At 43.8% G+C, this 25,616-nt stretch overlaps 1 protein-coding gene across 1 annotated transcript in view; it reads left to right on the forward strand.

Moving 5' to 3' along the window:
- Positions 1 to 24,658, forward strand: part of C1_2H10orf90 (chromosome 1_2 C10orf90 homolog) — a 561,981-nt gene extending 537,323 nt beyond the window's left edge. The window contains exons 7-9 of the mRNA XM_085622763.1: positions 11,202 to 11,265; positions 20,404 to 20,503; positions 23,776 to 24,658. Coding sequence (XP_085478889.1) covers positions 11,202 to 11,265; positions 20,404 to 20,503; positions 23,776 to 23,814 — 203 coding nt within the window. The 3' untranslated portion in view covers positions 23,815 to 24,658. The remainder of the gene's footprint in view (positions 1 to 11,201; positions 11,266 to 20,403; positions 20,504 to 23,775) is intronic.
- Positions 24,659 to 25,616: the final 958 nt, after the last annotated feature.

Below are 25,616 nucleotides of genomic sequence, written 5' to 3' on the forward strand. Positions count from 1 at the left end.
TGTCCACGTCATGGACGCACAGGTGAGTCCTACCCGGGACAAGGGAGAACAACGAGGAGTACTGCCCCAGGACCTGGCGACAGTCCTCCTGCTGTTCAGGAGTTAGAGATGGGGAGAGAATCACTCCCTCCACCGACCCATCCTTCTCTTGAGACGCAAACAGATCAGGGAGAGGCTCGCTTTCCACGTCCTCTCCTCCGTCAGTCACCATCATCAAGATGACTTCGGGCCTCTCGTGGTGGGGTTTGAGGCGGTTGGCATGCAGCACCCGCAGGGGCTGACGAGGGGTCTTCAGGTCCACCAAGTAGGTAGCCTTACCCTTCTTCTCCAACACCTCAAAGGGTCCTGACCAGCGATCCTGGAGGGCACTAAGCTCTCCCGGTTCGATCACCCACACCTTCTGGCCAGGCTCCAACTCCACCGGGTGAGCATTGTGGTCATACCACGCCTTCATCACTGCTTGGCTGGCTTCCAAGTTGTCAGAAGCTTGCTTCCACAACTTAGCCATTTGGCTCCGGAAGGCCAGCATGTAGCTCACCACATCCTGGGGAAGCTTTCTGGGAGTTCTTTCCCATCCGTCTCTCACCAGGTTGAGAGGTCCCCGTACAGGGTGCCCATACAGAAGCTCGAAGGGGCTGAAGCCCACTCCCTTCTGTGGCACTTCCCTGTAGGAAAAAAGTAAACAGGGTAGGAGGACGTCCCATTTCCTCCGCAGGCTTTCAGGCAGACTTCTGATCATGCCCTTCAAGGTTTTGTTAAACCTCTCCACCAGACCATTGGTCTGGGGGTGGTAAGGAGTTGTGAACCGGTAGGTCACTCCACACTCCTTCCACATCGCCCGCATGTACGCTGACATGAAGTTGGTCCCCCTGTCGGACACAACTTCCTTGGGAAAACCCACTCGGGTAAAGATTCCCATCAGGGCCCTAGCCACAACAGGTGCTGTTATGGTCCTCAGAGGTATTGCCTCTGGGTACCGTGTGGCATGATCCACCAGAACCAGGATAAACCTGTGACCAGCTGTAGTCGGTGGATCTAACGGACCCACAATGTCGATGCCCACCCTTTCAAAGGGGGTGCTAACGACAGGAAGTGGTTCCAGGGGAGCTTTCAGCTTCACCCCTGTTTTCCCACTGGCTTGGCAAGACACACATGTCCGGCAGTAGGTATCGGACGACACTTTCATCTGAGGCCAGTAAAAGTGTGGGACAAGACGGGCGAAGGTCTTGTCTTGCCCCAGGTGTCCTGCCAAGGGGATCTCGTGAGCCAACTCCAGAAGGAAGGCTCGATAACGTTGAGGGACTACCAAGGCTCGTGACGATCCGTGTAGGGGTGCCTTGGGTTCACTGTAGAGGAGGCCATCCTCCCAGTAAACACTGTAGTTCCCTTCAACGTTCCCTGCTGCCTGGGCTTCGGCCTGACGCCTTAGCCCCTCAAGGGTAGGGCACTCCCTCTGGCCCTGGCAGAATTCCTCCCTGGACGGGCCTCCCTCCACGTGCCACTCGGCCGGGATGGGTAGGTCCTCCAGGTTGGTAACGTCCCCCTCCGCAGACTCCTGGTCCACCACCTCCGGTGGCCTATCCGTCCTACGGGGTGGAGACGCCGAGGCAGGCTCCTCCTGTCCTCGGTTCTTCCCTTGACTGGCAGCTGGCTGGGCCTTTGTTCCAGGCTCCAGCCGAAATGAACTCCCTCTTCGGGTAGTCGCGGACCTTGTGCTAACACAGGCCCAGTCAGGTGTACCCAGCATCTCGGTGTGAGTCCGGTATTCCACCTCCTTCCAAGCGTTGTGCTCCATATCATTCCCCAGCAGACAATCGACTGGCACGGCAGGGCTTACGGCAACTCGAAGTGAACCTGCAACCCCCCCCCATTCAAAGGGAACCTCGGCCACGGGATAGTGACCTGTTCTGCCGTCAGCCATCGCGGCTGGGTGGAGTACATCGGGAATTACCTGCTCTGGAGACACCAGTTGACTACGCACCATAGTCATACTGGCTCCTGTGTCTCTCAGAGCCTCCCCTCTTTGGCCGTTGATGGTGACCCACTGCCCATACTTTGCGGTATTTGCGGGCACCTGGATCTTAGGAACCATCTCCCGTTCTCCCAGGGACACTAAAGTGACACCCGCCCACTCCCTTCCCTTAGTTAAGGGCATCTCCTCCCCGAGCACTGCACTAGCTACTCCGGGGGTCTTTCCTCCAGTGGGAGGGGGTGGTCGTTTCTGGCACTTCGGATCTCCTTTATAGTGTCCAACGCCACCGCACTCGTAGCAATGGACAACCCTTGGCTGCTGACTCTGGCCAGGATTAGGGTTTCTGGGTGGGTTAGCCTTAGAGGTGAATCCTGTTCCCTTCCCTTGGAAGTTATTTTGGGGGCCTTTGGAGAACTCCTTTTTCTTTTCCCCTCCCTCTTTCTTCTGGGGGGCGCCCTGTCCGGCCTTTTGAGTATCCCCTCCAGTCCCCCTTGTGGACACCCGGGTACTAGCCCAAATGTCCGCCTCCTCAGCAAGCTTCCGGGGACTGGTCAGCTTGCTATCCACCAGGTGTTGCCGCAGTTCAGGGAAACATTTCTCGAGCAGGTGTTCCTTCAGTACCAGGTCAAACAACTCCTCGTAGTTCCTCACTTCACTGCCCTGAATCCAACCTTCCATTGCCTTCTTCGCATAGTCCAGGAAGTCCACCCAATTCTGCGTGCCCAGTTTGTGACTACCCCTGAACTTCTGTCTGTACTTTTCAGGTGTTAGTCCAAACTTTCTGATGAGCGCCAGTTTCATGGTGGGGTAGTGGGTCTGCTCATCCTCCTCGAGGGCCAATAAAGCATCCCTACCAGCTGGAGGCATGTACTTGTACAATCCCCCTCCCCAGTACTTCTCTGGAACCCCATGGGCCCTCAGTGAGACCTCATAGGCCGCTAGCCACTTGGCGATATCGTCGCCCACTCCATAGCTAGCTACTATGTCCTTTGGCAGGTATGGTTTAGGTTCCCTGGTGATCTCTTGGGTTTGGCTGCCACCATTAGGAACAGGTTGTGCCCCGATTCTCAAGATCTGAAGATCTATTTCTTTCAGTCGTAATTCATGGGCCATCCTCTGCTCCTCCTTCTCTTTTTCCAGCCTTGCTAAGTCCCATGTGAGCTGTCTTTTCTCCCTCCGGTCTGTTAGCTCCACTTCAGACAAGCCACCGCTAGAGGCACTGCTGCCCTTCCTAGAAATGGTTCTGGGCCCTGCTGACAGGTTCCCCACCTCAGGTTGGTACATCTCAGCCCCCTCGGGGTCAGGCTCTCCATCCCTGTCTTCCTCCTCAGCCTTGCTTTCTCGGCGTGCCTCCCCCCAAGCCCTTAAGATGGTTTGGAGTGCACCCTTCTTTGCTCCTGGGGGACAGTACACCCCTTCCCGCTGGCAAAACTCCCTGAGTTGGGCCACAGTGTACGTTTCTAGATTTTCTAGTACAAACTCCATCTTGCCCACTCAGGTTAGAGGACAGGTTTTTGTGCAGTAACTATGCAGGGGGGTACCTTTAATAATACCTCCTCCCACCACCAGAGTAAATTTGGAAAAAACAAAAACCCACAATTAGGAAGGCCGCTTTGAGAAAACTCCCGGTGTAGGCCTATGGACTACCCACAGTTATTGTTGAGTATGCGTAGGCACAGCTCTATCCCACCACTGAACACCAATTTATGTTGGAAACCCACTCCCACACTAGAAGGGGTGGTGGTGGTCTTCCGGACACACTGTGGTAGCTTGGCTCGAGTGGTCAGGAATCAGGCTCCGTGCTAAGCATACAACATACCCAAACAATAACCATGCGTGCATCCGTTCCAAAAACGACTCTACACCGTAAAAATTATGAAAATAACTTTCTTTATCTGCTTTTTCTCTTAGTTGCTGATTGGAGAAATAAATAAGTCAATCACAATATACAAATTTTAAATAGTGCAGGTCAAATAAATACTGTCTGGAGATTCAACAAATAGGGGTGATCATAAATACAAGGGTCATAAATATAAGTGCAGGTAATACAGGCAATTAAATATTCTGAGGCATAAATACTGTACCAATAAATATTGTACACCAACAAGTCCTGTGGACCAATAAATATAGTGAAGCAATAAATAGGTAAACCACAATAAATACAGTGCCTTCAATAAGTAATTAAAAGTATACAGCAGCACTCATGTAATCAGATCACTTTTCAATCCCTAAGGGCTGATTTGGCCCAGGCACAGCTTGTAGGGTTGTGGAAGGCTTGAGGGGTTCTACTCCCTGGCTGGGACAAGGCTGAGGCCTAAACTGAGGTAGATCAAGGGGGGAATACCAGTGCCCTGGCTTTCTCTCTCCACACAACCTCTCTAGGTTAGTCCCAATTCACCCCTGGCACAGTCAGGTTGGTTCCAGCACCTCCCTAGCCCCTTAGAGCAGTCTCTCAGGTCTCCACAGGGCCTTAGGCGCCCTCTACTCCACTTACTGCCCTTTTTCTGATGTTCCGACGCCGCTGGAGTCGTGTCGATGCCGGGAGGCAGTTCCGGTTCGATCTCGGCGGCCTCGGCACAATGTCAGTTCTAGACGACGCCGGTAGGCGGTTCCGGTCCGATGTCGGCGGCCTCGGTTCGATCTCGACCTCCGATTCGACGGCGTCGGGCAGTCTCTACTCGATGTCGACTTCGGGCGGCTCCGGTCCGATGGCGCTCTCGGCTTCGATGACGTCAGCCGGCCTGGCCTCGATGTCGACTTCCGGCGACTCCGGGGTGCGATCCTCACCCCCGACCTCCGGTGCTCCTCCTCTCAGGTTCCGGGCGACTCCGGAGTGCGATCCTCACTCCCGACCTCCGGTACACTTCACCTCGGTCTCCGACGACTCCGGAGGGCGGACTTCACTCCTCCGATGACGCCGCTCACTCGACCTCGGTTAACTTCCTCCTCGACCTTTGGTATTCCTCACGACCTCCGTCGGCGCCCTCTCACGACCTCAGGCGGCTCCGGGTACGACGTCTGCTTCTTCAGTCAGCGCCGCTTCTCCACCTCGGGCTCCAGGTCTTGGGCTACTCGACGCCGGACTCCAGGGAAACCAGTTTCCAGGTCAGGATCTTGCTGCTTTCTGCTTCTAAGGCCTGTTCCTGCTGTCCAGGTCCTTAGGATGAGTTTTTCTGGCTTCTTCCCACACAGGGCTACAGGCTGGGATCCATCAGTAGGGACAAGTATCAAGGGTGGGTTTATGGACCCCACTCCAGGCACAAGTTTCCACCCCTGCTGCTTCACTCCTTCCTCCTTCACTGTTGTGCTGCTCTCTCTTCACCAGTCAGGTGCCAACTGCCAGCTCCAACTGCCAACTCTCTCTCTTAACTCCCCAACATTCCAAACCGCCTCCAACTGTCACAGAGTTCTGGAATGTTCTGGAAGGTGCTGGTAGGGTCCAGTGGATGCTGGTGATGTCACAGGTGGCCACCATTTTGTGCTTCAGGCCCTCAGACAGAAGTTTCAGGGGTAGGTAAAATGGCTCCCTGAATCTGCAGCAACACTAAAAAATCTGGTGGTTCCCAAAAAGGAAAAATTCAAACAGGGTTTGAGGCAAAAGTGGGACAAAATAAATAATGATGAGGAGGGACCACCCAAAGGGCTGACAGGTCTAACAGTTTGCCAGAGGGCACTCCAACTAAGCAGTACTTTCTTTTCTCATGTAAGGCTTGAATGAAGAGGCCCATGCAAAAGAAAACAACAGAAGAAGATTTGATGGACAATAGAAGCCTGCCAGAGAGGCTTTTTGAACGGACTCTGAGCATAGGTGGTTTCACAAGAGGTTTCCGTGTGATTGTATAGACTAGGTGTTAGAAGACTGTTTGTTTTGCTGGCATTGTCTAGTATAAACAGAATAAAATCCATTTTCTGTGGAAAGGTGCCCCCTTTTCACCTCAGAGCATTGATGAGGGTCACCACTGTTTCACCTGAACATACAAAATGTATAGGAGCCCTAAAATGTTACTAAATATTTCATTTGTAATAGTGGTCGCTACTTTCTCCCGTTGTCTATATATTCTTAATAACGTGTTTTCTAGTGTTTTTTTTACATGACGTTGTCATTTATGGGTGGGATTGATTTTCTCTACCCAATTGACTTCTGCACCCGCTTCCCAACCTATGTCTTTTTTCCACTACTGTTTCTTTGCACTCTTTTCACCCTTTTCCTGAACATGAGCAGGTTAAAAGATTAGAATTCGTAAGCAATTCTTCTATACAGCTCCTGCATCGACACTAGTTAGTAGTGAACATCACTAATTGTTGGGGGTGTGATCTTATGCCACCTAGATAGAGGTATTGCTTATTTTGTCCTGCCATATGTGGCCTTTGTGCTTCTTCGTGTTCAAGGAGACCTGTCCAGAGAGAGAGTCCAAGTACTAGGATTTTGCTCCATCAGCAACATCTTGATGATCTGGTGAATATAGACCTGGACTAAGATCAGTATGAGTATAGTGATTGCCTATGTAAGGGCAAAAGGAGGGTCTGTCGTACTTTGGTATTTGGGACCACGTAGGAGACAGGGCCCTACCCCTGTTTATTCATGTATTAGCAAACCGCGATTGGTCAATGCGGTATGTACAAGCGCTTTGCATAACGTCCCATTGCCAAATGCACTATGTATACGTTATTATACATTGACTCCGTGGGTTCCATCTTGGAGTGGTGGCCATCTTATAAGTTGCCCTCACATAGACAAACACATTATAAGCAAGTACGGGCCTTTAGAATACATGTACTTTCTGCTTGACTTCTCCATGACCTGGGCAGCTGGTCTCCGCTGCCCCAGGTCAGTCCGGTCTCACGAGCTCCCCTTCCTCCGGCCACCTGTGATTAGCATCAGGGCTTGACACACCATAAAGTCCTTTCATCGCACACAAGCCTCCGGCTAATCACTTTCGCACCTGCTTGTTCCTGCTTTATGGCCTGCTTCTCAAAACAGGAGATGCTCATGTTTATTGGGGTCAGTTGATATCTGATGTGGGATCTGAGCCTTGCTGGGTAAATAATTGCGGGCTGGCTGAACTGAAATGTGAGATTGCAATCATGACTCTGCTTGTTCTTTGAAGTAAAATATGTGAATGACCAACTGCAAGAGAAGGGCGGTGTTGCCCAGATTCTGTATAAAAAAGGAAACTGGTTTCTGTTCTGTAGACTGCCTCATTCAGTTGCTAAGGCTTCTGTGCGACGTAGTCTCACTCATTTGAGTTTAATAAAGATGTCTTTTCATATTTCAGTTTCTGTTGCCAAGTTCTTTGTGATATTATCAAGATATGCAGAATTTTATAATACCACATCAGGAAGTACTCGAAGTCATAGGGTGCTACCCCTAGCACCTCTGGGGTCTCAAAAATTGGAGTACTTCACCACATGCCCTCACACAAACCTTCAATCTGACAGTAAGTCACCCAAACATCACCTGTGGTCACATCTAAACTTTAGTCAAGATACAATGTGGGTGAACATATGATCGTGGCGAAGTTAATGCTACCATGTGATAGGCTAGAACCACTACTAACCCCCCCAGCTCCTCTCACCGTTTGAGACAGTTCCCTTAGTCAGCCACTGCTGCTGAATTGCTCAGAAAGTTGGTGAGATGGTTTTCCTGGCCAAGCACCAGGAAGCAAAAGGGACAACCTCTTTCGCCACTGGCTCTTTTGAGTCCCCTTGCCATACACTGATGTCACAGGGTGCCTCATGGCCCTCAGTGGGATACTCCATGACCTTCATGTGGCTCATTGGACACACTCACTGCCCCAAAGAAATCCCTCACGCCCCTGTGCCCACTTAGACCCGCACCCAAAGAGCCACATGTTGCCTCTTTCAAATTAAATTGTCTCAGCAATAGAAAATGCACCCTAGTAAGTGTCCAGGGGTGTCTAGAAAGCATATATCTGCGAAATTACAGCAATTCAATAAATAATGAGTATGTGGGAGAGTTTAATAGCTAGAAGGCAATTAATAATACCTTTTCCTTGTGCCACTGAATTAAGCAGGCCTGCTGAGGTAGTCTGTTACATTTAGAGTATGTTAGAACTCCTGCATTTCGATCATAATTAGCAAAGTAAGTAAGAATTTAATAAGAAGCTGGGCCTTGGATCAGAAGGGAAAGCGAGGCATTAATCACATTTGACATTAACAGATTTCTGCCTGCAGGGCACTCAAAAGGGCAGCACCTTTAAACTGCTATAAGCTGCATTTTTTGTTGACTGCCCTTGCATTTATTTTTTTATTGGTTATATTGACTAGTTTATACCATTGTGTATTTCACAGATATGCTGATTAATTCCTCGTTTAGTCCAGTGACCTACAGATCATGAAATAGTTTTGAGAACGAATTAAAGACCAAAGTTGTAAGGAAATCTTGCTGTGTGTTCTTTTGAGGTCTGCTTTACAGTGCAGCTGTCTGTCAGAGCTTGTGTGAATACTGTTCTAATAAATTATACACAGAGTAGGCTTTGGAAGCATAAACTCTTTCACCATATGCTAGTGGTTATTTAATGTGCCATTCCGCCTGCTATTGTGTCAGTCATGTTACGTGCTAATTTGAGGTCTGGTTTCAGAGTGCAGCTGTCTGTCAGAGATAGTGTGACAACTCTTCTAAAGAAGTATACACAATATAGACTTCAGAAGCATGTTACCTTCCATATTTTATTGGTTGTTTTGTGCATCATTCCCACTGTTATTGAGTGCTTTTATTGCAGTGTATGAGGGACTATTTTAAACCACAAAACTAAACACTTTCTTTTGCACTCCGTCCTTTATGTTACCCATGTGTCGAGTCCCGCTAGACCCGTTCTAGTGTTCCAGCATGTACCAGTGTACCAGCCACTCCCACGAGGGCTGCCTTTGACCAGCACCCCACCCCCATCCAACATAGGCCTCACGAGTGACGTTGACCTGACAATAAAAGGGTCCGCGTGCAAGTGCCCAAGGCCAGTTATGTGCACCATGCACTAGTGTCCATGACGTTCCTGTGTACGCACACGGGCCTAGGGCACACAACACCACACCAGGGATTCTAAAGAAGAGTCATATTTTTCACAGAAGAGATGAATCGAAGAAATGTTGTCAATGTTATGTCAGGACTGGAGTGTGAACCTACTTTCTAGTTTGTGTTTACACAATAGGATTACCTGACCCTAACATGTCCTTATCGACATCTTACTAGATCCCACCTCCTGCTCCACCTCATCCTCCTTTGTTACTTTGGCTCTTTGTAGTCCCAGCTTCTTCTCTACCAATCTCTTCTAGAAAATGTTTTGCCATGACTCGGCAATCTCAGATACTGCTATACCCCAACCTCTTTGCTACTGTGGTTCTTGGTGGTCCCGGATTTTGCTCTGCCTCACCCACATCCACCAGCTCCTTTGACATGCTCCAATTTCTTTCCAATGCCAAGCCCCTGGGAACTCCTTTGATGCTCTTGCTGGGCCAGCTGCTCCATGTGTATGCAGTACGACTGGCGGCCATGATGGTAATGTTTATCAACATGTCATGCAGTGGAAATGCATATTCTTTTGAGATCTTGCCACTGGACGACCTGACTACTGCGATCAACAACCCCACCATTATCATCACCATTACCACTAAGACCATACCATTAAGTCCACCATACACCACCATTACTACCACCACCACTAACAAAGTTCGTAATCAGCTGCAATTTGGTGCAATTTGATTATGTATTGTGGTCTGTGACGTTCTGTATGGAATGCTGTCAGTTGGGATTCAGCCTGCATCCTGCACCAGTACAACCGATCAGGAACCGAAATTGACTTGAGTAACAGCCATTAGAAAGAGTGACGAGACATGTGCAAAACACTTCTTGGCTATGCTCACTGGAACGCGTAAAAAGGAATGTAAAACATAACGTATTTTTCATCTTCAAATTAGTGTAAAAACAATACAAATCTAAAAAGAATATATTCTCTCGAAATTTGAATAGAGTTGTTACGAATACTATACCTACGGATACAATGAAAGACATTTTCGAATGATAAAAGATACCAGTTTGGAAATTAAACTACAGGAAACAGTTGCTGCCACCAACTTTGCATGTGGGTAGACAATCTATATTTTCTTTTACAGTGAGCAAGATGAAATTGTATATCAAACTCAATCTAGTTTGAGGTAAAAAGGAAGGTTAAATAAGCAGCATTGAAATGTGCACAGTTTTAGAATAGCTGTACTATGCTACAATCTTCACTAGTCGCCACAAATGTGATTGCATTATTTCTCTGCCTAATATTCTTAGTCCCCTCCATGATTCTTATTTTTAATTTGGGGGCGGTTTGTGTAGCCTTGGTGTAATTAATGCTCCTTTCGAGAACGTTCAGCTAGGGCTATTCAGTGGGAGGGAAGGGTTACATTTCCAGGATGCAAGAGAGCAAATCCGGTGCCCTTATGTTTTATATCAGGCGTGTCCAATCCTGTCATTTGGTTTTTCTGACCGATGCAGACATATGTTGTTGGACAAGACTGATCTGGCCATTTTTTATCCTATGGCAATTCCCCAGTAGGTTCCCACGTAGGGGGCTGCTTTCGCAGTAGGATGGGGCCATCATTGAACGAAAGATCTGCCAAGGTGAAGAATACAATAAGGGCCATACACTCATGCAATACAAATAAATATACAATTAAGAGTGACTTGGGATAAGTCAACCCATTCCCATCAAAGCACTTGTAGAAGAAGGATGTACGCTCTCCACCGCCCAGTGACATCTGTGTATTAGCAGTTTAGGCGGTGGCCCACAGTAGATTGAGTCAGTTGAAACGAAATTATGTGGGATGGAGAAAGCAGCATTCAGTGCTTCCATACATTCTAGAGAGACTTCATTTTGCCCACATTTAGCACCTGCTACTACACATTGACATTGTACCAGAGCACGCACATTGATTGTTGGGAACATCTAACGTCATCTATAGTCCGTCTTCAGTGACTTATATAGTGTAGGAGGATTTCCAGTGAGAACATTCACTGGAGTGGCAATACATTCTACCATAAACCTTCACCAAGCACTTCTCTGACCAGTGGAGCGTTAACAAACAAGTTTTGCTAATTACCAAGCTGTTGCTTCTATCACAGGTTTACAGTATTGTCTTCTCTCTAAACCTGTGTAAACAGTTCTAGGAATATATTGTTAAGTATACGGAACTGAGTGCCTAAGATATACTTTCTGTTTTTTAGACAACCTCTTTAAACCAAAGGAAAGAACCATTTCAGAGAGAGAGATGCAGCTACGGTCTAAAAGGTAATTGAATTACTTGCATTATTTACATTTTCAGTCCCCTGACATCAGTTACTTATTTATATATTAACTGTACTTTCTATCAAACTAGTAAAAGTAGTATGTCAATTAATAAGGAGGAAGTTTTAATGCAGAAACGTGACTGTGTGTCCAGTCACGGCCGACACAGGTAAGAGTGGTGGGGTGGTGGGCCGGGCCGGGCTGAGGTGGGGGTTCAGGTAAGTCGACATACGACGGGATAAGTTAACTGAAACTTTAAAAAAATAAAACCATTTACCTTGCGCTCGCCGAATTGGCGATGCGGCGAGCATAAGGTAAGTATTTTTTATTTAATTTAACTTATCCCGTTGTATGCAGACTTCCCCAACCCCCACCCCGCAACGCCCTACCACTCTTACCAGTGCCGGCCTCCACTGTGAGTGTCACAATAAGTTCCCGCCCCCCTGCTGGACATGTACTGACTATGTCAGTGCTCATTTGATTTGTTATGTTATTTGCATTTCTACAGTGTTTACCACCACTATTATAGTATTGTTGCGCCTTCTTAATCTAGGTGCCATTTTTAGCTGATATGGGAATTGTTGGAGTTGACCATCTATGCAAATTCACCCGAAACTTTTTGCTTTTACCCTTCACTTTTTGCTGAAATTAGTTTTTGTTGGCTCTAAGTCTCTGTGCACTTTACCACTGCTAACTAGTGCTAAAGTTAACATGCTCTCTCCTTTAAACATGGTAACATTGGCTAACAACTAAATGGCATATATAATTTACTTAAAGTCTCTTATAGAGTGGAATACCATATATCCAGGGCCTGTAAACTAAATGCTACTAGTGGGCCTACACCACTTATTGTGCCACCCACTTACGCAGCCCCTTAAAACAAGTCCCTGGTCTTCCATTGCAGCCTGAATGCAATTCGACTTGGCATTATAACCCCATTGCCAAGTCTTAAACTCCCCTTTTGTTGCATATAAGTCACCCATAAAGTAGGCCCTGGCTATTTCATAAGGCAGGGTGCATTGCAATTAAAAGGTTGGACATGTATTTTTATACATGTCCTGGTAGTAAAAACACTTAAATTCATTTTTCAGTTCGGTTATGCCTATCTCTCCTAACGTTAGGTTGCCATATTACATTTAAAAAATGCTAATATTTGATCAGGAACAGGTAAGGCTTTCCTATTTGGTGTCTGTGAAATTATAAATAAAAATCCTTCTTAATGGTAAAGTTGGTTTTTAAGTTACAGTTTTGAAAATGCCATTTTAGAAAGATAGCTTTTTCCTACCCTAAACTACTTTGTGCCTACAGTCTCCCCTGGGTCACATGACTGGGTATGGTTGGGTATAGTTGGCAAATAGACTTTGTTTATTCCTCCCAGACACCACACAATAGAGGGATTAAGTGTGCCTGGATGGACCTTCAACTGGCAGGATGTGGTTGCTAAACTCAGCACAGCCCCACTTGAAACTGAATAGGCTGTTCTCTGCCTTCACACAAAGGACTTGTCATCCCTGCATTGTCCATGGAGCCAGGTTGCAGCCAGGGCAGGGGAGCCAGGAAACTTCAAGCACTTCAAGGGGAATTCTCTAGAAACGTCTGCTACTTCAAAGAAGGCACCGTGTATTTAAAGGGGACACTCAGATCCACACTTCAGTTCACTTTCTGAACCTGCAGAAGGACTCTCAGAGGACTGCCTGAGGCTGTGGCCTGCTGTGTACTCCACAATACAGCTTTGATGCATCTGGGAGGACTGCTTTGCTACCTAGAGCCTTCCTTCAACCCACAGAGGCCCACCCTGCTGCTTGAGCCATGTTTCATCTCCTGCACCCAGGACTGCTAGAGTGATTCCAAGGGCAAGTTTACAGGCTTCCTCTGTTCAGAGCTCAGGGACAGAAGAGGCTTCCGCCATCTTAAACCCACACCTGGACCCAGCCTGAGTGAGTGCTCACCCCCAAGTGGTGCCTCTCTATTCCTGGGCCCTTGGTGGTGGTGCTAAAGGTGCCTAGATTTCTCACAGGAATGCTATCAAATGACTATGTCTATTGAGAGATTGTTCAGTGTTTAGTTTATAAGTGATTTGTGGGAGAAGACTGTGGTGTCTTGTATAAGGATGGACCGCCTTTTCCATTTTTTTGATTGGCTGGTCACATGTCAATAGCTTAGGTGGCGTGCAGCATCTTCTCTGTATAAAGCACAATCACAAAACAGAAAGGTGATTAGGATACATTGTTATGTGCCTAGTTTTGTATCTGATGATATGCAATATTTATGCTGGTTTTATCAGAGTAGTTGTAGGGTGGCTGTTTTGCATGGTAGTGCTGCTGTTTAGGTAGTGTTTTGCCAATTATGGCCCCGATTACAAGTTAAGCTAATTTATGTAAGGGCATACCATGTGGCCAAAATGAATGTTTCTAACAGTATCGCCCTGCACATAATTCTGGCTGTTATCATTAGTAAATGAGAGTGAGGGATAGTACAGATGCAGGTCTGATGGAAAGGAGATAAGGAGGGAGGCAGAGGGAAGTGGAACATGTGGTCTGGCATCTGGCAAGAGGGAATTTTAGATGCTCCCCCAGTACCTTAGAAGGTAATCAGGTAGAGGCCAGAAACCCTGTGTTTGCAGAAATTTCACCATGGGGCAAACACTGATACTCATGGTGTCAGTGTTTGCCCTGTGGTGATTTCCATTATTTTTTTTTTAGAGGCTGTTCCCCCGTGTCCCTGCTACACTCTCAGTGCTTTGTAATTAAATGCTGCAGTTGAGGCCGTGAAATGACAGTTGGCAAAAAGAAATGCTGCTACAAAGTATGCATACTGAGAACAGTACTTAGCCGCAAATGCAGCTCAGTGCTAAACCAATTTACCAGCTGGATTTTGCAGCTGGTAGAATTTGGTTCACTCTTCCTGCATCCAGAAAGTCCGGGTGTGAGATAATCAGGCCAGCTATAATTTGATGGAGCCATATTGCAACCCGGGATACCACTTTGCTCAACTTATAATTGCGGCCTATGTGGCTACTGACATGTGCACAAGAGTTTAAGATTCTGTCTGAGAACAAGCATTTTTAGATGTGCCTAGAATGGTGTTTGTTGATATTGTTGAGTGCAACTTTATATATGAAACCGAATATCCCAGACTATGGGCCACAGGAAGTGTGCAGGTGTGTAATTACATGTAATACTATACATTCTACAATTTTGCATAAGAAGAGTATTGTGAAATTATGAAAATTACTGAAAATATGCCAGAATAATGAAAATTTCATGAAGGTCTATTAATAAGTGTGAGGACAATCACGTAAATATTTTTTTTGTCAAAAGATATTTTAAATTTGTCTGCAGTCCTGTATGGATAATGTAAACGTATTTGCAAGTGAGATATTTTAATTTTTAGTTTTTAAAACTGTCAGCTCCAAAACACAAGTTCCATAAATAAACGTGAGTTCAAGCCCAGGTGTAATTTAAGGAACAATGTGTAATTTATTTACAGTACCAAATCAATAATAAATAAAAAAACACAATAAAAATTCTTAAACCACTTTCTAAATATAGAGAAAAATGTAAGAAGAAAAATGACAGGAAAATGGCAATAAAAAAACCAGAGGTCAGATATGACCTTGTGACTTAAGGCCATATGTAGGTGGCCTAACATTTACCACTTCATAAATACTGAATTTTACCGATTCGGTATTTATGAAGTGGTAAATGTTATGTAGGTAATCCATCGGTAATATTTACCGATTCGGAATGGGTCGGTATTTTAGAATCGGTATTTACCGATTCGGTAATGGTAACTGGCTTCCCATTGATTCCTATGGGCCAGGAGGCCCATAGGAATCAATGGGAAGCCAGTTACCATTACCGAATCGGTAAATACTGATTCGGTAATGGGGGGAGCACAATCAAGGGTGGCAGGGTGTCACAGTGACACCCTGTTGCACCCCTGATTCCTGCATGTGTGCACATGTGGCACACATACATGCCCTAAGGGCATGTATGTCTGCCACATTGCACACTTCTAAGTGCCAAAAAATGCTTTTTCAAAGCCCTTCGTCATTTACCACCAACTTTTAGTTGGTGGTAAATAACGAATCCACACAACACCCACACACTCCCCCTACATCTCATTTCAGGATTCGGTATTTACCGAATCGGTAAAATTACCGATTCGGTAATTTTACCGATTCGGTAAATTACCGAATCCTGAAATGTCCCCCCTACATACCAAAAGCCTGAATACCGGTCGGTAACGGGATTTTTACCGAAAATCGGCCGTTACCGACCGGTATTAGGCTACCTACATATGGCCCTTAGTCTCTGGAATGGAAGCTGAAAACCCTCTAAGAGGCAAGGTTGTAAACTGTATCTGGCAAAGTCCTCCTGAAATCAGACAGGTGTTGGATAAGGTCCTGTTGAAGGCATTAGTTTTGCCAGAAAAAGATGGAAAATTCTACTTTTTATAGAGTTAAAAATACTCCAACATGGCAAGTTGATGCAGTATCCGACAAAGTCCTCACAAAATCATACAATTTTGCCGCAGGTCCTGCTGATGCTCCAGGGGTCTAGAAAGTCCAAAAATGTCCTGAGTCCCAACTTTTCAGACCTTCTGACACAGTTTTTCCTAGCCACCTGTATGTCTTCGAGTGCATTGGGTACAGCACTTAGAGACAGGACACAATCCAGCCGATTCTAGTCCACGTCCAGTTGCTACTGGTTAGCTGAGCTTTTCAGTGAAAATTCCTCTTGTAGCATGTTGTGACCCTGTAGCCACACAGGAGGTCCGTCATCTGATCCTTAGAGTCAGCTACTCATTCCTGGGTACTAGTGGGAGCAGACCCAGCTGTTCAGGCCTCCACTCGATCAAAGTCATTAACTCTGGTCTTCTCCTGTTCTTTCTCTGGTCAAGATGTGTTCTTCTGAGCCAGTCACCCTTTACACATAGCTATGAGTTATTGTTAAAATTAAATAATGTTATCTCCACCTAGGAACCACATAAAAGGTTACTTATTGGAATTTTTAAAATATTTATTACAAATCCAATTCACCATTACTTTCCTGGTCAAGTCGTTTTTTTAGAAATGTGATGAGGTTTTTATAGGAGGGAGAGATAGAACAGAGTGTGTTTGTCAGGTAGTTAGTGCAGGATTTTGTTTTGGTTCAGTTGCCTGTTACAACAGAGTTTAATTCCATTGTGATGTAGTGTGGGTGATGCAAAGTTTCTGCAATAGGTAGTATTTGTCTCTTTTTTTTGTTGAAAGTGGAAAGGGTATGAGTAATGGGTGGTGGTGGATGGCAGTGGTCTATTTTAACTGCTTTATAATGAGCAATTTATGAGAGTCATTGGTGGTAGTATATGAAAGTTGTTGAATGAGCAGGTTTGTGTGTTGTTGAGTAGTATTAAGTTGTGCTGAGTGATCAAGGTGTTAGATGAAGAGGGATATTGTGAGGATGAGGTTTGTGAGAGGTGTGGGTGGGGTGGTATGTGGGCATTTCTGATGGTATTGTTTTTTGTACTGGTAGATGATGTATTTAGTGGATGGTAGCACATGAGGAATATGTTTGTGAAGGAGAACATTGTGTGTGTTGGGGTGAGGGCACATTATGGATTGAGGCAGTATTGTACATAATGGTATAGTAGATTTTAGTGGTATGTGGAGGTAGGGGTTATATGAGTTAGGATAGGGGTTGTGATTTGAAGTATGTTAGAATAGGTAAGACAAATGTGAGCTCACAGAAACTGAAAGGCACCAAAATGGAAATGGCTTCAAGGTCTACTTAGGGGGTCTTATTTAATATTTTAAAGTAAGATAATGTCCTGTTAAAAACTGTTATTTTGGAAAGTTCACCAACAGGTTCCACTGCTGTACGAGTTTGGCTATACAAGTTGTTCTGAAGCTTTGGTTTCTTTGTCAGTCTAGTGTATGGCACAATAGATGCTGCAGTCCACAAAAGACATATGACTTCCCATGTCATTGGTGTATTTGCCTCCACCATATGCTTTAGCCTTACTAGATACTAAATATGCCAATTAGGGATTAGCCAATTTTACCATTTCTAGGGGTCAGGCCACATAGAAGGGGGACTGGACAGCACTGCCCGAGGTTGCAGAGTTCAAAGGCCAGCAATACCAGTCAACACAAAAAGATTGTGAGCATGCAAAAAGAGGAATTTTCTCACACTTGTGAAGTGTTGCCAATGGTGTTTCAATAAAGAACTTTTGAAAATAGTAAAACAGCACTTGCTACCAACAAAATTAAATACTGCTGACCCTATACTTTTCAAAAGTGCTGGTATGACTGAGGGATGAGGAATGAGTGGTAGGAATGCTGGCTCATGGATTAGAACAAGGGTTGGGAAGCAATATATGATATTTGAAAAGTTGGGATGAACAATGACAATTAGGGAATAAATGTAAGGATGATGCATGAGAAGTAGGGATGATGGATAAGAAATAGGGATGAGAAGTAGGAATAACGAATGAGAAGTAGGGATGATGTATGAGAAGTATGGAGGAGAAGTAGGAATGATTGATGAGAAGAAGGGACGATGGATGAGAAGTAGGAATAATGGATGAAGAGTAGCAATGATGGATGAGACACAGGGGTGAGAAGTAGGAATGATGGATGAGAAATAGGGATGATGAAGTATGGATGAGGAGTTTGGATGATGGGTGAGAAATGGGAATGAGAAGTAGGGAAATGTATGAGAAGTAGGGATGATGGATAAGAAATAGGAACGAGAAGAAGGTCTAATGGACGAGAAGTAGGGATAATAGATGTGAAGTATGCATGAGAAGTAGGAATGATAATTTGAGATGTAGGTGTCCTTCATGAATTCTGTAATCAACCAATTAGATAAGGTTAATGTGCCTGAACAGTGAGAAATACCCAATTTGATTAACTTACATTTTATGTATAAGAGGACAGCTCTTATTTTATTTTCAGTGTGATTATGGGTGGCTCAAATTCCTGTATTAATTGATTTCTATTGATATCACTGTGAATTCTTCATCAAACCAGTACAGATATTGCTTAGCTTAATACATGAATTTTTGAAGATGTAAGATGTCTTAATATTTACTAATTTTCCTTTGTCCAATACTAGGCAGTGGTGCCTTACTAAGCTGATGAATAGAAAATACATTACGAAAGCTGTAAGCCAATGAGGCCAATGAGTTTAAGCAGTGAGAAACACCATTTAAAAAAATACTTTTTTTAGTGTTGGAGATGATAGGTGATGGTCTCTTAGTGGTTATCTAAATTTTGTATTTGCTTATTCTTCAATAAAAAAAGGTTTTTTATTTTTCTTCGTTTTTTTTAATTTGCTAGTTAATCTGTGGTTTTAGTATTTAAATATTTTTGCTAACTGTTCGATAACATTATTATTAGTAATAGTTATTATTAATAATTATTATTAGTCAACACTGCATATTTCTTTCTGCAAATGTGGAGAAATTCGCAGTAGTAAATCTCACTCAAAGGGTGGGAAATGGGCATTCCCAAGAGTGGGTTACCTTGGAAGTTTGTGAACACCATAAACCTATATTCCTGGCCTTTCTCAGCCTCTTTCTACCCTAAATATGGTTGGAGATTTACTCCAGCTAAAGCCTGGGGTGACTCACCTTCCAGTATGGGAATGGATATGGCTCACTCCCAGTTTTGGTGGTAGCATAGGGGAGCGCGTTCTTCAAAGGGGAAAGATTTTTCATCAGGGAGAAAAAATGCAGAAGGGCTGCTTCCCCCTGTGGACTAGTCTGCTAGTAAGAATCCAACACAATATCAATAGGACTCCAGTAGATAACTGGAAAGATGAACCTAGTGCAGTTTTCCGGACATTTTACCAGTTGATAAATAGGAAATAAATATAAAAACACACCTGGGAGAAGGTTGTTATGGTCACCAATAATTGGACATATTGATGCATGTGGAGTATGTCCTTAAAGAGAGAAGTATCCTCACTTCACTTCTTCTCCACAGAGCAAGCCTGGGCAAGTGCTATCTTGAAGGCAATGTAGGCAGTTCTCTACAGGTACCACCAAAACGGTGCCACATTGAAAGAAATCCCTTAAAAAACCTTGCTGCTAGAGGAAAAGCAGTGACCAAATGTTAAAATATAATTTAGCATGGGAGCCTGAAAAACCTTGCCATTAATGGGATGACTAACACCAACAAAGCCAATTAGTATGGCCTTAACGTGCTAAGAAATCCAAGTACCCATGAGTAAGCATATGTTAGCACATTAAGCCAGAACTGTTGCCTTTGCATATGATTTTTCTTTCTGTGCATATACATTTATTATAATGTGATAAAAATCTGAAAATGAAACTACATTTCAAATTAATGGTATAATATATAAAGGTTTAAATTATTTGTAATCACTGTCTAACTTACTTAGTTCATCCAGTTTAACTTTGATTTCTTGCAAACACATTTGTACCCCAGTTCATAATTTTTTCAGACATTTTGAACCTGCACAGGTGTATTGAACCTAGCCACTTCATTGCATGTAAATTATATCGTCACAGACATAGTGCATGGTATAAAGATGGCTTGTGGCCACTGAATCATATGTTCTCTCAGGGCCCTAATGAAGGAATTTTTTGTGCATTTTTCATTCCTGAAACACGTGTCGGTGCATTTCCCTCTGTTCTATATTATCTGTGTATGTAATTTAGTGAACACTCTATTGTAACCTTATGTATGTAGTTGTGTATTGTTATGGTTGTTGTTTTTTTGTCCATAGGTGTTGATACATTTGTGCTGTTTGTTGTTATGTTTTTCCTATTGATGTATTTATATCATTTGTTGTTCCTCATCATGGTAGCGGGGCTCCTTAACAGTTGATGTGCAATATTGATGCTTTTTAAGAATTGTTGATGTATACACGTGACATCAAAAAATTAAATTATAAAAATGATTTATACTTTTGATAATAAATGTTGAAAAACACTAGTGTGTGGGACAATTGAATATTTGGGACGTATTGCCTTTATCTAAAGTATTGATTTGGGAGAAGTGTTTTGTTATATATTGAGAAATGGGCAATTGCCATAAGTTGTGAGCCCTGTACAGAAGCAACGCCCCTCTTGTTTTAAAAACGGTCTTGAACAGCTGTCTAATGTGAATTCATAACTCTGTTTCAGAATTTACAACAGTTTGCCTGAGGTGAAAAAAAAACAAGAAGATAAACAGAAAAAGGTGCTCTTACAGAGTAACAGACAGCGAGTTGATCTCTTCAAAAAGGTAAAAAGACAAGCGACTTTCACTCCAATCTAGGTAGCTTAGTTCATGTATTGGTACGTTGCCACATAATACTGGAATACAAATATTTTCTGTTAATGCAATTTTTGCAAGACATTGCAGAACTAAGAATTTCTAGCTGTGCTGTTATTTCCTGTCGATAGTGGCCCATCATATTGAAAATGGAATTAGTGTGCTCCTGTTTTGAACACATAGACAGCACTCAATGGACTTTCCAAATATGTTCCCCATTTAAGTATGTGCCAGAACTTTGTACAGAGATGGTTTCCAGTCTGTTGATTTGGAACGTTTGTTGTTAAGTGCTCAGACAAGCGATTACCTAGCATTTCTACCACCTTCCATTCACAATAAAATGTAGCTTCTCTTTTGTGCTCTTGAGCTCTTTAACAATTTAGGGGTCATTTAGAGTCTCACTACATAAAACTGGGTTAACAGGGAAAATTCTGGGTTTCGAACGGTGGGCCCTCCACTGGTTGCACCTTCGAAGAACTTTGACTTGATGCCCTGTCCACCCCATGGATGGTAGGTCACAAGGACAGTTGTTCCACCCCATTTAGGGCATGGCAATTATCACTCATTATCCAAATTTGGACTACCAGGTAAGGTACAGAGATACATGGTAGGGAAAACACACAATGATCCACATGCTCAAGAAGAAAACTCAATCAGCAAGAGAGCCATGAAAAACCTTGGGTGTTTCTGTTTAGAAAGCAAAAAAACTTAGCAGAGTGGATGCATCAAACATGTTACCTGCTTAGAAAAGCATCAGTGCCTTCAGCAGATCAGTAGACGGCATCTGATCCCCAACTGCCTTATAGGGATCCCTAAATATGGCAGTTGGTCCTCTACCAGAAGAGCGGAGACTATAGCCTTCACTGACCCGGTAAACCTAAATGAGGCCCTTAATATCTGAAGGCCGCGTTTACGGCCTGATTCACAAAGGTAATCATACACTTGTATGTATGTTTACAATTGTTTGCTATTCACAAAAGGATTTATGAGCAGCATCTTTAGAACTGCAGAACCTCCGGACATAAAACGATAGGACATTCCTATTTTGTATGTACGGGACTCCGAACTCATACAGATACTGCTTGTAAATACCTTTGTGAATAGCAAACAAACGTAAAGATACACACAATTGTGGGGCTTATTTACAAGCCACTTGCGCCGCCGGTGCGTCACTTTTTGTGACGCACAAGCAGTGCATTTGTCTGCCCATATTTATAAGGACAAGAAAAGCCACCCTGCGTGGCTTTTCCTGTCCTTGTAAATACGCCCCTGTTACATGCAGCACTTTGCGTGAAAGGGGAATTCCATGGGTGTTGTTGTGGATGTAAGGTTGCCTGCAACAGCGCAGTGCAGCTAATTGGATGCCACCGCAGGGGACAGCAAAGGGATCCGTCAAATCCTTGTAGATATGATGCATCCCTGTGCTTTGATAGTGCTGCAGCGTGGTGCAGCCAAAGGGCTTGCAGTGCAGTGCTGCGCTGCGGCACTTTCTTGTAAATGAGGCCCTGTATGTTTACCTTTGTGAACCAGGCCCCCAGTGTTTGAAGGGAACTGAAAATTCTCCAGTTTCTGGAGGAAACTTAAATATAGAGTAGAATGCAATGGCTAGATTTCTTCCATCAAAATTATAATAATGTGGAGGGAATTCAGCCAGAATATAGAGTTTTCTCCAGACACTGAAAATATGTCAGTTCCATTCAAGCTCTAAATGAAGCCCTGATGGCTTAGAGTTACCCATTGGAGATGCTAGCACTGCACAAGCCTGAATCTTTGAATGGTGCCAGCCACTGCTTTCTTTAAAAACACAGAACTGTGATTTTAGAATTCTCTATTTAACATTCTAACTGGAACATGGATGTAAATGAGGGCCCTATGTGAGTGTAAATTTGGGATCTGCCTCAAACAACCTCTGTTGAAGTAATTCATTGTTGAGCTTGGTTTCTGCTGAGCCAATGCTATTGTTCTCAGTCTGCACATATTTTTTAATTTACACACACCCACTAAACAGACCTAATAATAAAAAGGGAGGTGGCTGGCAAAGTGGTGAAGATTTTCTTTGCAATGATTACATTAAATGTGTTTGCATTGGATGGAGACGTTGAGTATGTTGAGATGTAGCTTGGGTAAGTGTGAACTGAATTTGAGATTGTGGCCCACATACTGAATAGGTATAGGAATATAAAATTAGTTACAATGAGCCACGGCCCATCCACTTGGGTGAAGAGTCCAGGACCGCTCAACTTTTTCAGAGAAAAGAGTGTCTGTCAGGCTGAGCAAAGGTCACCCTGACAGACACTCTTCTTGTTCAGGTAAGGCAGCAAGGAGCTAGACACACACTAAATGTGCAGGTTTCAGGCTGCCTGAGCTGAACTTTGCCAGGCTGAGGATTTTAAAGCACTGTGGACATGACCTCCTCAGCCCGGCAAAAGTGCCTCAAGGCTCCCCCCTCATGAAGAGGGGGAGCGTCACTGATTGCCTTGGACCTGGGTGCTTCAGTTTTAAACCCTGAAGTGATCAGGGCCGAGTGTCAATCAGTGACACCTTGTCACTGAGTGGGTTTGGGTCATCAGTCTCACTGCCCACATCCCACGGTGTGACAAGTGAGGGACTTCTGCCTTCCCGCATTGGGTGACATGAGGTCTGCCAGTGAGTAAAGGCAGCAGTCCCAACCTTCCCAGGACCTCCAAGGCTTTCTGCTCTGGGAGCTGCAGGACAGGTTTTATGTTTTTGAATGTTTGGTGCGTGAGTGTATGAATAAAAGTATGCATTTGTTGTGAGTGTTGTGAATGGGTGTGTGTGTGCCTGTGTGAATCCATGGGTGTGAGTGAGAGTGTGAAAATGTGTGCATATGTGGCTCACTCAACCCCTTCCCTGCCAAAATTACCAGCCGCCACATGTTAGAACAATGTTTACCCCCACTTTAACCATTCTAGTATACCTTTGACAGAGGATGTGATACGTCCTCTTATGAATTATGCGACCAATGAAGTTTATGTAATCCCAATGCTTAACCTTTGTAATATAAGTAAATGGATTGTAAACATGTTTAATATGTTAATATTTTGTAATTCATTTATGTATGAAAAAATGTGATAGGACACACTGTGGTATCTTTTTGATTGCCGCTTACATACTGAACATTGTGGTGCATGAATATGTGATTTATATTATATGAGCATCTGTTTAAACCTTGAATGAACCCATTTGTTAAGTAAGTTTCTAACACTCATTTTTGTTCCTAGAAACTCCTGAACCGAATTCTTCACCGCAACGTAGACTGACACAGAGTGGAAATGTTTTTCAAATGGCATTTGTAATGCATAGTTTGATTTGTAATTTAGTTAATTGCTATCACTATTATCTGAATACTTTTCAATCATGATCTTCGTACAATATTTATTTCACAAAAGCAGTGTTTTTAAGTACCTAAGATGTTATTTTTCAAATGTTAAATAATCCTCTGAAATACTGACTTAAATCAAAGGCCAGCCTATATTAGGTCTTAGTTACTCTCTTTCCATAAATTGTCTGTGGATAATTATGATACCCCCAAAACACTATACATAGCTTCACCATTGGCCATTGTCTATTCATTCACCCTAAGCAAAACATGAATATTCTAATTGCAGTCATAACCCATTGATAGCTGAACATTGTAGGATAAGCTTCAAAAGTATCTTAGTTTCACTGTCGCCCACTGTTTAATCAAAGACATATTCACAAAATCACGAATAAATCTGAACACTCTAACTGTAATCAGGACCCATTGTTAGCCGTACCTTTCTGGTGAAAGCATCTTCAAAAGTTTCTGACTTCTACAGATAGAATGCGCTTTTTAACGAAGTCTTTTTTTTAAATTTGTTTTAACTGCATTTTAAATAAATAATTCCTCTTTTTATTAAAGACAGAGAGTTTTGTCCAATATTACACTTCCTGTTTTCGATAAACGTCCCTATTTGATAAAAACAGTGTTTCATTCTAACTGCATGAAAATAAACATGTATTATAAAAATATATAAAGGCTAATGTGTAATATATTCCTATATTCTTCATCTTGGAGTTCTGGTGAAATTTACAAACCCGACGTAGTAGGACCTTGTGGTGTATGGTACCAGAACCCCTCAAAGACAGCCTACAGCCATTTTATATAGTTCCTCCATCATCAGCGGCGGCCGGCTCAGGTAAGCGTGGTGGGCGGAGCAGGGCACGGCAAGGAGGGAAGCCGACAGATGACGGAATAGATAATATTTATTTATACCTATTACATCATCTGTCGACTACTCCCCCTTTCCACCCCCCTGCCCCCTCCCACTACGTTTACCTGTGCCGGCTGCCACTGCCCATCATGTATCTTCTTGCTGTATAGATGTAGCATGGTCTGTGGCTTTATATTCAAGCTCTTTCTAATGATCCCTTACTGCGCCAACACTTGCCTCTGCTACAATTCTTCCAAGAAATCATTTTCTTTCATATAAAGAAAATACCAGAGGTTCATGACTAATTCATATATGCAGTAGGGCCTCTTTCTTCGCCAGAAAAATGTGGAAAATGTTGAACATTTTATATTACAATTTTGAGTTGTCATAAACATGATTATGCTACTTGCTACCCTGTACCTCCCAAGGCAGCCATAAAACTCCATAGTAAATATGTGCACCCAATATTAAACTATGTCAGACCACTTAAAGCAATACCAGGACTGCGTCTACCAATGTATAAACGTGTACTGTCTGCTATCAATTCAATTGCTGACTTAACCTGAATGGTATAAATAACTGGAATCAAAGACGGACCTGTTTAAGTATGAAGGATATTAGGAACACGCTCCCATAGTGGAAAATAGTGGAAACGTCTCTCAAAATTGTTTTTGACAGCTTTAGATCTAAAACGTAAAGCACAAGGATACCAAATAAAACATTGGCATAAGCTTTTCTTTCTGTAATTTATTGCACTTCTAAGAAAAAAATAGAAATTCGAGTTCCTCTCATTAAGCATGCCCAGCTATTACAAAAGATCATTTGCGGTGGCGTGCGGAGGGTTGCCTTGAGAAAACGTTATTTAAATTATAAACAGCTGAAGAAAG

The sequence above is a fragment of the Triturus cristatus genome, chromosome 1_2, assembly GCF_964204655.1.
Source record: "Triturus cristatus chromosome 1_2, aTriCri1.1, whole genome shotgun sequence".
NCBI lineage: Eukaryota > Metazoa > Chordata > Amphibia > Caudata > Salamandridae > Triturus > Triturus cristatus.